Source organism: Panthera pardus, unplaced genomic scaffold (genome assembly GCF_024362965.1).
Source record: "Panthera pardus isolate Hobbes unplaced genomic scaffold, ASM2436296v1 HiC_scaffold_25, whole genome shotgun sequence".
Classification (NCBI taxonomy): domain Eukaryota; kingdom Metazoa; phylum Chordata; class Mammalia; order Carnivora; family Felidae; genus Panthera; species Panthera pardus.
The window spans coordinates 15,688,855-15,702,240 of record NW_026526821.1 but is presented as its reverse complement, the minus strand read 5'-3'; the positions used below and the strand labels follow the sequence as shown (position 1 = coordinate 15,702,240).

At 47.4% G+C, this 13,386-nt stretch overlaps 1 protein-coding gene across 1 annotated transcript in view; it reads left to right on the top strand.

The window, feature by feature from the left end:
- Positions 1–6,448, top strand: part of STK4 (serine/threonine kinase 4) — a 91,365-nt gene extending 84,917 nt beyond the window's left edge. Inside the window, exon 11 of the mRNA XM_019458372.2 lies at positions 2,276–6,448. Coding sequence (XP_019313917.1) covers positions 2,276–2,434 — 159 coding nt within the window. The 3' untranslated portion in view covers positions 2,435–6,448. The remainder of the gene's footprint in view (positions 1–2,275) is intronic.
- The last annotated feature ends 6,938 nt before the right edge of the window (positions 6,449–13,386 follow it).

The following is a 13,386-nucleotide window of genomic DNA, read 5'->3' as shown; positions in this document are numbered from 1 at the left end:
GTTTGACTCTGGCTTGGATCAGAGGTTATAGGAACAGCTTGTTTATGGGAGATTAATTAGAGACTTTTCAAAATATTAATAATAATGATAGTATTAATACCAGCAACAAGAGCGGTCATTAATAACTGTGGTGACCACTACAGTTTATGGCATGCTTACTGTCTGGGAAATGCATACCATGTGAAGTTCTGTGCTGAGAAGGTGAACCCGTGAAGTCATCTGATCTTCATTAGAGCCCAGGGATGGCAGAACTGGCGTCTCTTCTCCGGAGGAGGACACTGAGGGGTTCAGAGGGGGAAGTTACTTGTCTAAGATTGCACAGCCTCTACAGACTGATGATCTGTGACTCTTAAGATTAACACCTCAACTGTTGGGAACATTAGGTATTAGGTCTGGGGTGGCTTCTTTTTGGAGAAGGAACTGAAAAAGCCAAAGACGAGGTGAGCGTTGCTCTTGGGAGTGTCCCTGGGCCCAGAACACCACCCTCCTGCTGGTCTAAAACCACCGGCTGGGCTGGAAACGAGATGTGGTTTCTTCAGCCCAACTTTCCAGCATCCCCCACACTCGCTGTCTGCATTCCCACATCACAAAGAGCCTTTCGTCTTGAACTGTTAGGCCTTTCTTGCTTCTCAGCCCACCTCCCTGAAGCTGGCCAAGGTAAATTCCTGTGGCGACAGGTCACTAAACCATTCCCGGGGAAGCCACTGTAAGCACTTCACACTCGGTCGTACCCCACCCTGTAGAGGAAGGGTGGACAGAAAGAGGTTCCTTCACCCCCTTCCTCTACCACTTCCCTGTTGGGGCCTCAGGGAGGGGCTGAGGGACATGTTGATTCCATAAATCTCTGCTAAGACTTGAGTGAGCCTTTGAGTTCTTGAAACACGGCACCTATTAAACTGGTTGTGAGCTCACAGAATTTATCACCACCTGCTGTGGATAATGTTGGCTTTCATTCCCATCCCTGGCAGCCAGGACTGGCCTTGCTTGGAGTCAGTGACCCTCCTTACATATGGCAGTGAAACCACTTGCCCGACAGCTGCAGACACATGTTGAACATGAACACACTCCTGGGCTCTGGTAGAGGGAGGGTTGTAACACGCACGGCCATCTTTAAGCACACGGTGTACCAGGGATTGTGCTGACATCTTTACAGACATGATCTCATTTAATTCTTAAAATAAGCATGACGAGGCATGGCTGTCCCATCTCTATGGGTGAGGACGGCCTGGCGAGACAGGTGACTTGCCTGAATCTCAGCATTTGCAAGAGGCAGAGCCATGTTTGTTTTAACCACAGATTGAGTTGGTTCTCAAACCTGTGCTTTGCTCGTCTGCTCTTCTGTGATCCTTGTTAAGAGCATGAACTCTGGGGCCTTCCTGCCTGGGTTTGAATCTCGATTCTGCCACTTACTAGCCATGAGACCAGGGGCAGTTTTCTTCACCACCCTCTTTTTTGGCTTGTTCATCTGTAACATGGAGATAATGATATATGCAAGTCGTAGGCTTGTCGCAAGGATGAAATGAGTCAATGTATGTAAAGCATGGAGCATCTGGAACATAGAAAACACTATAAATGCTACCTTTTATTATTAATTTATATATCAAGTTCTGTTGTTTTTTTTTCCGGATGATGGAAACTTAATCTCAGAAGTTTCCAACTACCCCTCGCACTCCCTGCCCAAGGGTTGTATCTGCATTCTCAAGACGCCTGTGTCGGTAATCCATAGGAAGTGCTTAGAGTGGTGCCTGGTATGTAATTAGCACCCGATGATTATTAGTAAGACAAGTGCCGAGACACTGGGGGTACAGGGGATGGCATCTGATCCTCAGTGAGCATCCCTCCTCCCTGGTGTGGTATCCAGAAAGAGACACGGTCACCATCCAGACACTCATCTCATGGGTAACATGAACAAGCAGGAGACAAGAACTAGGAGGGCAAGCATTATTTTGTCTACACCAAGTGGCTGTTATTTTAATAAATTGATACGTAATTTGTTGAAAAGATAGGAGAGATGAAAGTATTATTGGTTAAGTTTCTGGTCAAAGCAAGGTAAGTCAAAGAGATTAGCACTTACAACTTGTCCAGGGATAAATTATCTCCAAAAAGCCTGGTGGTGTGCTATTTATGAATGAATTGTCCCTTTCCAGCCACTGCCCCCGCTCCAACTTGGTCTGACCACAAACCCTTCCCTTCTGGGTGACCGGAAAGGGTGGGCTTCTCGGCTCTTCTGTGCTGACGTTGGCTTTGTCGTGACTGTACGTTCCGCTTCTTCTAGCTTAAGAGTTGGACAGTGGAGGACCTTCAGAAGAGGCTCCTGGCCCTCGACCCCATGATGGAGCAAGAGATTGAAGAGATCCGGCAGAAGTACCAGTCCAAGAGGCAGCCAATCCTGGATGCCATCGAGGCTAAGAAGCGGCGGCAACAGAACTTCTGAGAAGGCCCGGCCAGGAGGGCCCCAGCCTGCGCACCAGGCCTTCGGTGATCCCCGGCTGCTCGCCACTCAGGCTTGTCAGCCAACACTTCCGCCCCGTCATTTTTCCACGGCACCTTCACCTCCGTGAACTCAGGAAGTGCACCAGTGGGAAGGGCTGCCTGCCGTCAGCGCGCCATCTTGTGTATGTATTTAAATCGATCAGTTATATTATTTCAAAGGATTCATATCAGCGCTTTTAAACTCAGAGTTTTTAACCCCAGGAACAGAGACTCCTAGATGAGTGATAGCTGGGAAAGTGTTACATGTTGTCTTGTCTTTCTTCTTCCGATAGCTTCCGATTGTTCTTTCTGGAAAACTTTTTAAAAATATATAAATATGCACATATATATAAATTATAACTGGATTCCCCACTGAGTGTGGTGGTGGCATCTCTGTACAGGTACAGTTTTAAACAGTTGGCCTCTTTTCTGTAAGATTATGGTACTGTGGGACACGAGGGCAGGGGACAGCAGGAGGCTGTTGGGGTCACTCAGCTCCCAGGGGCCAACCTCACCCTTTTGCAGGGCTGCAATTAAAAATTAGGTTTGGGCCAGTTCTCTCCCCATGGTTTGAGCCTTGGGTGGGTCATCTCTGGCTTCTGGAGCCACTGACCATGTCCACAGGAAAGCCTTGAGAGTTTGTGTTTACTTTCTGAGTCCCAGGAGAAGCCTGGCACCCTCTTTGTAAACTGCCCCTTGTGGCTTCAATGCCTTTCATCCATTTCCACTCTCCCGACCGCCTAAAGTCACAGCACAGATACTGCCCAGTGCCTTAAGAGGAGACGTGACCCCGTGCAGGAACGGGCCTGCCAGGTCCTCTCAGCAAACACGGGGCTGTGTGCAGGCCACAGAAGAGAAGGTGTCTTCAGACTTCTCATTGATCATGTGAAGATCGCAGAGGGGCATGCGTTTTGCTCCGCATTCCTTACAGACATGGGTAGATGGCATTGCTTTTGGTGATCATATTCCAATATGTGACTGTTTTCTTTTTTTACTTTACTGCTGAGGGGTCTGGAAAGGATACCTGAATATTAGACTAAGATCTGTTCTCCAGGAGGCTCCATCTGGGCCCACAGAATGCCACAACTGGAAGGGACCATAGGCATCTTCTGGCCCGAATGAGGCTTGGAGAGGGGAAGTGACATGGTGACAAGATCACAAAGCAAGCTGAAGAGCTGAGACTAGACCAGAGCTCCTCACCCTTGGGCCCTGATCCAAGCAGCCCCGTCCAAGGGGAGAAACCTGTGTCAGTTTTGGTTAAGTTTCGCCAAGAGGCCTACAAGGCAGACTTGGTCTTGCTTGGTCCCTTCAGAGGGCGACTGGCTCTGAGACCCCCAGGGGGAGCCTGATGGTTGAGTCTCGGCCCTTCCGGAGCCCTGCAGCGCCTGCTGGCCAGTAAGAGGCACCATGTGGGCAATTTCAGGCCTAAGATCACAGGGCTTCACAGAACAGCACTGGCCATCCCTCTGCAGCATGGGCTCAAGGCCACATGTCCTGTCATCGCACAGCAAAGAGTAGACCGTGAGGAAAGGCAAATGTCTGCTCATTTTTAATTATCACCCCCCCCTCCGCGCCCCTGCTGGGAGAGCACTGACTGGGTTGCACCTAAGGATAGTGTAATTCGACTCCATAATTGCTTTTGCTTCCCAAACCTGGGAATCAATGGAAAGGCAGGGAATGTTCCTCTTCTCTGGCCAGATTCTGTTCTTTGCAATTAAAGCAAGTTTTTAAAAATGTAAGAGGCAGTGGTTGATCTGCAGGGTTTGGCCAGTTAGGCAGTTATGTGTTAGATACAGAGAACAGAGGACGACTAGAGGATCCCGCTAGAATAATCGATGGCAGCTAATATTCATTGACCACTTAGTATACACCAGGCACTGAGCCAGGTGGGCTTTTTATATATGTGAGATCCAAACTTCAGGATAACCCCATATGTTAAGTACTTTATCTCCACTTCATAGATGAAGGAGCAAGTTCAGACAGAAAAAAAGTTCTTTCCCAGGGCAATACAGCTAGTAAGTGGCTGAATCAGGATTCATAGCATCACCATGTGAGACCAATATTTACAGGGAAAAGGAAAGTCACAAATCTTTAAAACGAAGTGACCACCTTTCTCGCACAGGATAAATAACTCTCACTGGCATTTTTAGGCTGGGAAACAGCTGAGTTAGTAGTCAAGTCTGACAGCCAAGCGAGTCTCACCAACCACAGCACGGAGCGTGCATTCCCCCACACCATCTGCTGTGCTAACAAACAGGCCTGCCTCAGCCTCTTTCTCTTCAGAAAGGACTTTGCACTTGGCCAGACAGGAGAGGAATGCCCATTTCTTCCTTCCTAAGCTAGATCCAAGTAAAAGAAGGTTTTCGTTTTTCCCCGTAAATGTTGTTGGGTCATGAATCTTGATCCGTAGTTTATTTTCTTTCAGGCATGTGTGCACCCACCATGCTGGTCCAACAAAGAACACTGCTCACCAGTCTAGTGAGACAGAACCCTTTGGCCAGAAGTCAATTTCTTTGGACCACATACATTTCCTGACAAGGTGTATTTGTTTTCTAGTGATGGAAAGCCAGAGGAGCAAGTCCCAGTCATTTTTTCCCCTTGAATACCAACTTCAGGCTAGGTCAGCTTGCTTTCATTGAGTCCCGAGCTTCAGTAATTGCCTCAGCATTTTTGACTCAAGTTTCCAGGGACTCTGCACCTCGCCTATTCTCTACCTTTAAGAAACAAGGACCCTCACCTAGTTGTAGCCTAAAAAGATTGAGATTTGAGATTTAAAAATCTCAAATTCTCCAAGAATATCTTGATTGCTTCCTCATCAGTAATTATGAAGAAATTTCTCTTTTCCTTTTTTCTTTGTCCCTTCTCCCAGTCACCAACTGGATGGATGGATGGATGGATGGATGGATGGATGAATGTTTGGCTGACTGGCTGGCTGGGGGCTGGCTGATGAGTGACTGACTAGATAGATAGATAGATAGAACCAAAATTCTGAAGCCACTGGAGAGCTATAGCCTTGACTCCTTGAGACTGTGTATTCTGATCCAGGAAACATTTCTTTAGTACCTGTCAGATGCCAGAGATTTATTATACCATTTAAAACTCAGTAGCTCTTACCAATATCAGGAATGAGAGAGGTGGCACCAGTAAGCTCCTACAGATATTAAAAGGCTAAGAACAATATCATGAACAATTTTATGCTAATAAATTCAGTAACTTAAATAAAATGGACGAATTCCTTGAAAGATACAAAACACCAAAGCTCATTCAAGAAGAAAATAGATAATCTGAATAGCCTTATATCTGTTAAAACTTAATAGCTCCGGGAGGTATAGGTATTACTGTCCCCTTTTTACAGATAAGGAAACTGAGACTCAGAGAGGTGAAATCTTTTAAGCTCAAGGTCTTGCAGCTAAAGTATGGGAGCTAGGATTCAAATGCAGGTTTTCTGATTCTTATTCCAGTGCCCTTTCTAGCACACCACATTGCCTCTAAAGACTGCAGCTCCTTATTTCCTGGAAAATTGTTTCTTCCCAGTCCTCAGCCTCCCACCCCATCCTTTCTTATGCACTCTTTGTTTTCATCAGGATTATATTCATTGTATTTGGACTCCATGTTCTTTTTTGTGTCTGGGGAAAAAAAAATCTCCTCTACCAGCTTGCACTCGAACCAACTTGGAAAAAGCTTAAATGCTGTTGCAGATGTACAACTTAAAAATGTGAAGTTTGTAGCTTTAACTTTTTGTAATAAAAACTAATAACACTGGCTTAAGTGCTGACTTGAAATGCTATTTTATAAAGTTTGGATGTAAATAATCAATTGAGGTCAGCAGTTTGTATATGTGTGAAACATAGCTTCCTCCCCTGCACCTTTTTTAATTTGAGGTGCTTCCTGTGTGCTTTTATGTTAGAATTGTTGTTTTTCCTACTTCCTACACATTGTCACCTTTGTTTTAAATAAACTGTCCTTTGAAACACAAGACTTTCTTCTTTTTAAAAATGAGATCCTCCCTCCGTAGCCTGGATAATGGTGTTGGGAACCTCTGCGACATTGACTGTGTCGTATGTTTATTTCAGAATCCAAAGCTGGGGGAGAAGTAGCTAAGGTAGGGAGTAAATGCCGACTGTGTCCCCAGTCTGAGCTAGTCGTCAGGGAGATAAAGATAAACCAGACATAGTTCTTGCAGACCAGATGGGGAGTCAGTCAAGTGCATATGGAAATACCACAGTGGAAAGAAGTTCACCGACCATGGACACAGGAGGAGAGAATGACAGTCAATTCTGCTGGGGTGTCCAAGGAAGCTTTTCTGGAAATCGTGCATCTTCAGCTTGAAATAGGCAAGAGATGGCCAGGTCAAGAAAGGGCAAGAAGTGAGGGATCGAAGACCTCGTGGGCAGAGTGACCGGCCTATGCCGAGGGTCTGGTGTGAGAGTCTGGATGTAAGGTCACCATGACACCCTTCATCTCTGTTGTTGCATGAACTGGGCCGGGCACAGCCCAGCATTCAGAGCGGAGCTGTCCTCCTGTGGCCCGTCCTCATCCAGAAGTACGTGTCTAGCCCGCCCCGCCCCAGGTTTTCTCAGTCTCAGAGTTTATACCAAAGCAGGGAAGGAATGGAGTTACACCAAAAAGTGAGTGCGGGTCTCTTGAGTCAAATTGCTCTACAGTGTTTAATATAATAGTTCCACAGTCTCTCTGCATAACGTCATGCTATTCTGTCAGCCCTCTGGGCGTGGGGGTGATGTGTGTCTCTTGTTGCCTAATTTACTCCCCTTATTCCCTGAAAGAGTCAGAGTGTCTGCCTTCCTGTTGCCAGGGTTTGATGACAGGTGTTCCCTGTTGCTCAGACTCAGAACCTGTGGCCAGAAGGTGGAAAGAAGAGATGAAATAAGTTCCCGTTTACTAAGCACTTACTAGACATCAGACACACTGCCGAGCCTTTCAGGTTGTTTCATCTTTTTGCACAGACTCTGAGGTATTTAGTACTTGACGCTTTTTTTTTTAAATTTATTTACATTCTGAGAGAGAGAGAGAGAGCATGCGCGCATGAGCAAGTGGGGGAGGGGCAGAGAGCTTGGGAGAGGAGGAGAATCCCAAGCAGGCTCCGTACTGCCAGTGCGGAGCCCAACGTGGAGCCCGAACTCATGAACTGTGAGATCGTGACCTAAGCCGAAACCAAGAGTCGGACGCTTAGCCGACTGAGCCGTCCAGGCGCCCCTAGTGCTACGCCCTTTCTATAGATGGGGGATTCTAATAGTGTGCGGTACTGACCACTAGGGAGCGTTCTGGAAATGCTTCAGAATGGTTTGTTGTGACCATGACCGCAGGATCCGGTCAGCATTTAATGGGCAGAGGCAGGGATGCTAGGTGTCCTGCAGTGCATTCTGGGCAGTCCTGCACAGCATCAAACCCCACTGGACATTTCTGTTGGTGAGAAACTTGTTTATCAGCACCTCATTCAAAACCAAACCTCACTGACCTCTAGACACAAAGTACTTTGTGCAAGGTTTCACTATTAGTTTTCCAAGAATGAACTATGTGGAATGAAGGGACACTTGCGGTTTGTTTTGTGTGGAGCTTTCCCAAGAGCTGGTCTCCATTTCAGAAAACCACATCATCCGCGGCACCGATGCCGGCAATAGTTGAGTGACTAGTGCAGTTGTAACGCAGATTCACAGCGAGTCTGTGTCACGTGTAAATAAATAAACCATCATTCAGAGGAGGATGAAGTGCCATAAGGAAAATAAAACAGTAATGCGATTCTGAGCAATATGTGAGTGTGTGCGTGTGTGTGTACGTGTGTGTGTTTGCACATGTGCATGCACGAATATGCAGAGAGGGACAGCTTTTTTTTTAATTTTTAAAAAATATTTATTTTTGAGAGAGAGGGAGATACAGAATCTGAAGCAGGCTCCAGGCTCTGAGCTGTCAGCACAGAGCCCAACGCGGGGCTTGAACTCACAAACTGCAAGACCACGACCTGAGCTGAAGTCAGATGCTCAACCAACTGAGCCACCCAGGCACCCCAGAGACACCTTTACGTAGAGTGATCCAGGCAGGTTTTCTGAAGAGATGGCTTTTGAAGTGAGACCTGACTGACAAGAAGAAGCCAGACAGGCAGAGTCCATGATGGTGGACATTCCATGCTGAAGGAGCATCAAGAACAAAGGCCCTGAGGCCAGGACAGAAGTTTGATTTGTTGGAAGGATGGCCGCCCTGCCTGGAACGGTGAACAAAGGACAGAGTAGGTGGCAGTGACATCAGAGAGATGAGTGAAGATGAACAGGTGGGGCCTTGTGGTCCATGGGAAGGGGTGTCATTCCTGATGAGACTGAAGCATCAGAGGGAAACCACCCCACCCTGTGCAATGTAAGAGATGCTTACTCTCAGCCAGCTTCCTGCCTTACAGACAATGCAACTGAGGCCCGAGGTTTGGCCATGTCGGGTCTGGATTCCACCCCAGACTTCTTGACCCCGCTATTCATTCTGAGACCCCAACTGTGGCTTCAAGTACAAGAATGCCTCTGGTTTGTGATCTCTACACATGCAGACTACTTCCCTTCCCAGCAGCCTCTGCTCGAAGTTGCTCTACCATTCCCAAAGAAAACCAGAGCGCTGCTGGATTTCCGTTTCCTTCATATGTGTTTTTTATCTTCTTCCTAGCATTTATTGCGCCAGGCGTTTTCACATAGGTTACCTCACTTGAACTTGACATCAACACTCTGAGGTGTCGGGGTCATTATATCAAGACAAGTGAAGGAACAGGCTGAGAGAGGCAAGAAACACAACCAAGATCACACAGCTTGTTGGTAGCAGAGATTCAAGTACAAGTCCATCTGGCCTCAGGGCCCATGTTCTTTCCTCCTCACCATGTGGTATCACTCGTGTTCTCCCATCCTATTCAAGTAATTCCAGTAACTCTCTAAGACTGAAGCCAACACAGGAATGCACAGCTAGGACAGCAGCAGGGGAGGTGACCTGATGACCTCTGTGGAACCTCTGGATCCACCTGAACTTACGCCACGGTGTTGGATTTCTGTCACTTGTAACTGAACGCTTCCTTACCCATGCAAGAAGACGGGAAAAGGTGGAGCAGGGAGGGCTTTGGATACCAGCCTGACAGAGGTTGGAGGTCGACCTTGAGACATGCTTCTTGGAGATCAAAGATCCGGTCCAGGGTCATGTACCTGGTAAGTGGCAGGGCCAATGTCAGAACCCAGGTCTGACTCCGGGAGCAAGGTGTGTGCAGTTCCTCCCCTTCAGCTCATGAATTTCCTGAAGGTTCTGAACCCACTCCGTTTGAACAGGTTAATCACCAGTCTACATATGACCTTGTCTTCTTTTCTAGCAGACAAGATTCTGAAAGACACTGTCCCTTTCATCTCAAAAGCTCCTGCCTTATGAGGTTAGTGTCTCAACTTACTAAATTTCCCGGAGACTTCTTTCCACACTCAGGCACAGGGCCTGGCTGGCCTGGAATATGAGATCTGGCAGTCATCAAGGACCATCCCAGCCAGCACCTGAAGGCCACGTCCAGAGCATGAAGACCCACACTTCAAAACCACTTCCTTCAATGGCACCCAGGGAGTTAAGTTTGCCAAAGAGAGTGAGAACAGTGAGCTGTGGTGCCCAGTTGAGTACAGCCCCATATTAGGTGGCCTGAGCTTGAATCCCTGATGCACTGCTTTCTGATCATCTGACTGTGGGCCAGTTTCCTCAGCTGTCCCAAAACTGATTATTCTATTTCATTGTTGGCTTTGCCTTATAGGGCTGTTGTGAGAAGTAGAGGATAAGGGACATGAAATCATGCTGTAAACTGTAGAGTGCCACAGGTAAGTGATGAGTGGTTATTTTTATTAGTTGACAGGTCACCTTCACTCTTGGGAGCCTCAAGAAGTACCTTAGGAGGCAACCAGATTCCCTTCCATCCCCTTTCTCCAATAGGAACACTCCTCTTGGCCTTATTTAAGCCAAAAATCTCTTCTCCTCACAGAGAGACTCAGGTATGACCTTGGACCTCCCTGGGTCTCTGTTTTTTGATCTATAACATGGGGCTGGGGAGGGGAAGATCTTAAATTGGATCCTCCTTGAGGAACATTGTGTCTCACTAACCAGGGAAGTCTGCACCCCCAGGTCATTGGAAACAGGGAGAAACTACCACAGACATCACATCCCAGAGCCCCAAATGACCTGAGCTTCCCCATGTACCCTCCAGGCCTAGTGCCCCAGTTACTCCTGAACATCTCTGGACATCATCTCTCCACTTTACAGAACATGAAACTGAGGCCCAAGAGGGCAAGACTGTAAGGGGGATAACGATGGGATCTGTCCTTTTAGAAACTGCTCGACTCCCACGCCAGCCAGGGGTTCACATGGTGGCTGCTGTGTTCTCATGGACCCAACCCTTTGCCACAGTGGAGTGACCCAGCAAGCTCATCCAGAACTGGGCCAGTCATCTCCTCTGACACAGTTTTCAACCTAGAACTGGGAAAGAGTTCTCTGGCGGAGGTGCCACAAGATGTGGAACCGAGAGAGATATTGGTGACCCCGTTGTCTGCCGTGTCGTACAGATTCAGTGTCTGTCTTTCTCTCTTATTCCTGGTTTCTGTTGTTGCTGAAGCCAAGCCATCTATCTATCATTCCCATCGGTGGTATTATAATAAATATTTGTTCGTTTTGCCCACTCAGGATCCCTTTCCCTCGTTTTTAATGAAAGCACCCCACGTTTTCTTCAGGAAACTACGCCTCCACCATCTGTGTCCTGGGGAGACTGCCAGTGGGAGTTCCTCCGTTCCCTCAGCCGTGGGGTGGGCATGTGACCCCAACTAGTCCAGGGAGACCCAGTTCTCCGGGAAGTTTTAGCTAGAGCAGAGTGCTGTCACCCAAGCATTTTAATGGCAACACCAGAAAAAGGTGATTCGTGGGTTCTATCTAAGTACCTCCATCCCCATATTGCCCTCATTCCTTTTTCTCAAAGCCTGGTTGGGTTTGTTTTTTTTTTTTTTTAATGTTTATTCATTTTTTAAGAGAGAGAGAGAGACAGAGCACGACCAGGGGAGGGGCAGAGAGAGAGGGAGACACAGAATCCGAAGCAGCCTCCAGGCTCAGCTATCAGCACAGAGCCCGACGTGAGGCTCGAACTCATGAACTGCAAGATCATGACCTGAGCTGAAGTCGGATGCTTAACCGACTGAGCCACCCAGGCGCCCCCCAAAGCCTGGTTGTTTAATTTTACTTTGATTCCAACTGGTATCTATCCAATGCACCCATTTTTTGCTTAAGTTGCCCAGAGTTGGATTAACTTGTTTGCAGCCCAAGTCTTCTGACAGAGAAATTGGAAGAAGAATGGAGTCATAGTCCACATGTCCTCCAGGAAGTGTGGGGTATTAAAAACAGTCGGGCTTTCCTGGGGCAAAACAGTGGGAAGTTGCTGCTGTTGCTCTGAAGAGCAGCCCACAGTATATACAGCAGGAAAGGGTTGTTTCCTGTACTACTTGGTATCATTTGACCACTGAGAATGTGGCTCTCAGAGAAAGGATAGCTTCTGTCACAGTTCAATTTTGAGATGAGAAATGCCCAGGCTGTGGGATAGAATGTTTTGTTTCTAACTGCATAGAATAATGTAAACAGAAAGTCAACAAAGCAAGCCGAAATATAATTTGGGGGTGGCGGTCATAGAACATTTCTATGACCACAGTGAAAAGAACTTCATGACCTGCGATAGGGCTGAGATCTCCAAAAACCAAAGTTGGTAACTGATTATGCCGGTTGCTGATTTGACAGGCCGGCTACACTTTTATGTGTGGCTTATGACCAGCAGAACAGCCACGCAAGAGAATGTGGGAGAAATCCAAGGCGATCTCAAACACTGGGTGGAAGCAGTCCCTACCTTCCTTGTGGAGAAAGCTCCCAAGCTCCCGGGATGGTGGGGATGAGTTTTGGCCTGGAGTGTGAAAAACAGACTGAGTAGGAAAGAATCTTGGACACATACAGAACTGCAAAAATCTGTTCACTGATACCAGTGGAAATCTGGGCAGTATTTGTGAGAATGGATTTTTGTGGTGCTTGATGAGGGGAGGGGAAATGTAATGTTGGACCAGGCTGATCTCCTTGGTAGGGATGCACGGGTCAGGGATCCGGCATTCTCTGTGCTAGCTCCAGGAGCTGGCCGCGTTCTGACCATTGATGGGTTGGCTAAAGCAAACTTGGACCAAGTGCTGGCCCACATGAAATGGAAGGTAAAGGCCCGAAACCCCTGGGCATCACGTAGAGGAAAGGATTCAAAAGTTTCTGAAGACTGGATTTATTTTGTGCCTCCTTCCCATTAATATCTCTATGGCCTTCCCTGAACCCAGAACACTTCACCTTTGCTTTGAGGAAAGTCTACATCAGGAGAGCTTGGTGGTGGGGCTGCAACTGCAGTGAAATGGGTTCACTGACCTCAGACGGGAGGGAGAATGGAGAGGTGTGGGAGGCCAGGGGGTGGCATTGAAGCGCCTCAGAAATGAAGTGAAGTGGTCGTCATGATATTCAGCAGGTTCTGAAGGAGGCAGGATCTCTGCTAGAGGGCCCCGAAGAGGTAAAGGTGACCACCAGTCTTACTTGATTTGAGTAATGAATAAAACATAAGAAACAAAGCAAAACAAAGCAAAGCAAAACAAAACCTAGTCCTGGCAAAAAAAAAAAAGTCCCAACTTACATCACTGCAACCATCGCCTAACACCTAGGCTTGAGTTCATTTACTGATCTAAAGCCCCTTAATGAAGGATATGCTACTTGCCCTTGGGAAGCATGTCCGCTATACTACCACACGAGGGTAATGGCAACATTTGTCTCGCTTTCTCCAAAAACGCCTGTGGTCATTCACCGGGGGAACTGGGAGAAGAAAGGGAAATACTCAAACCTTTCAGGAGGCAT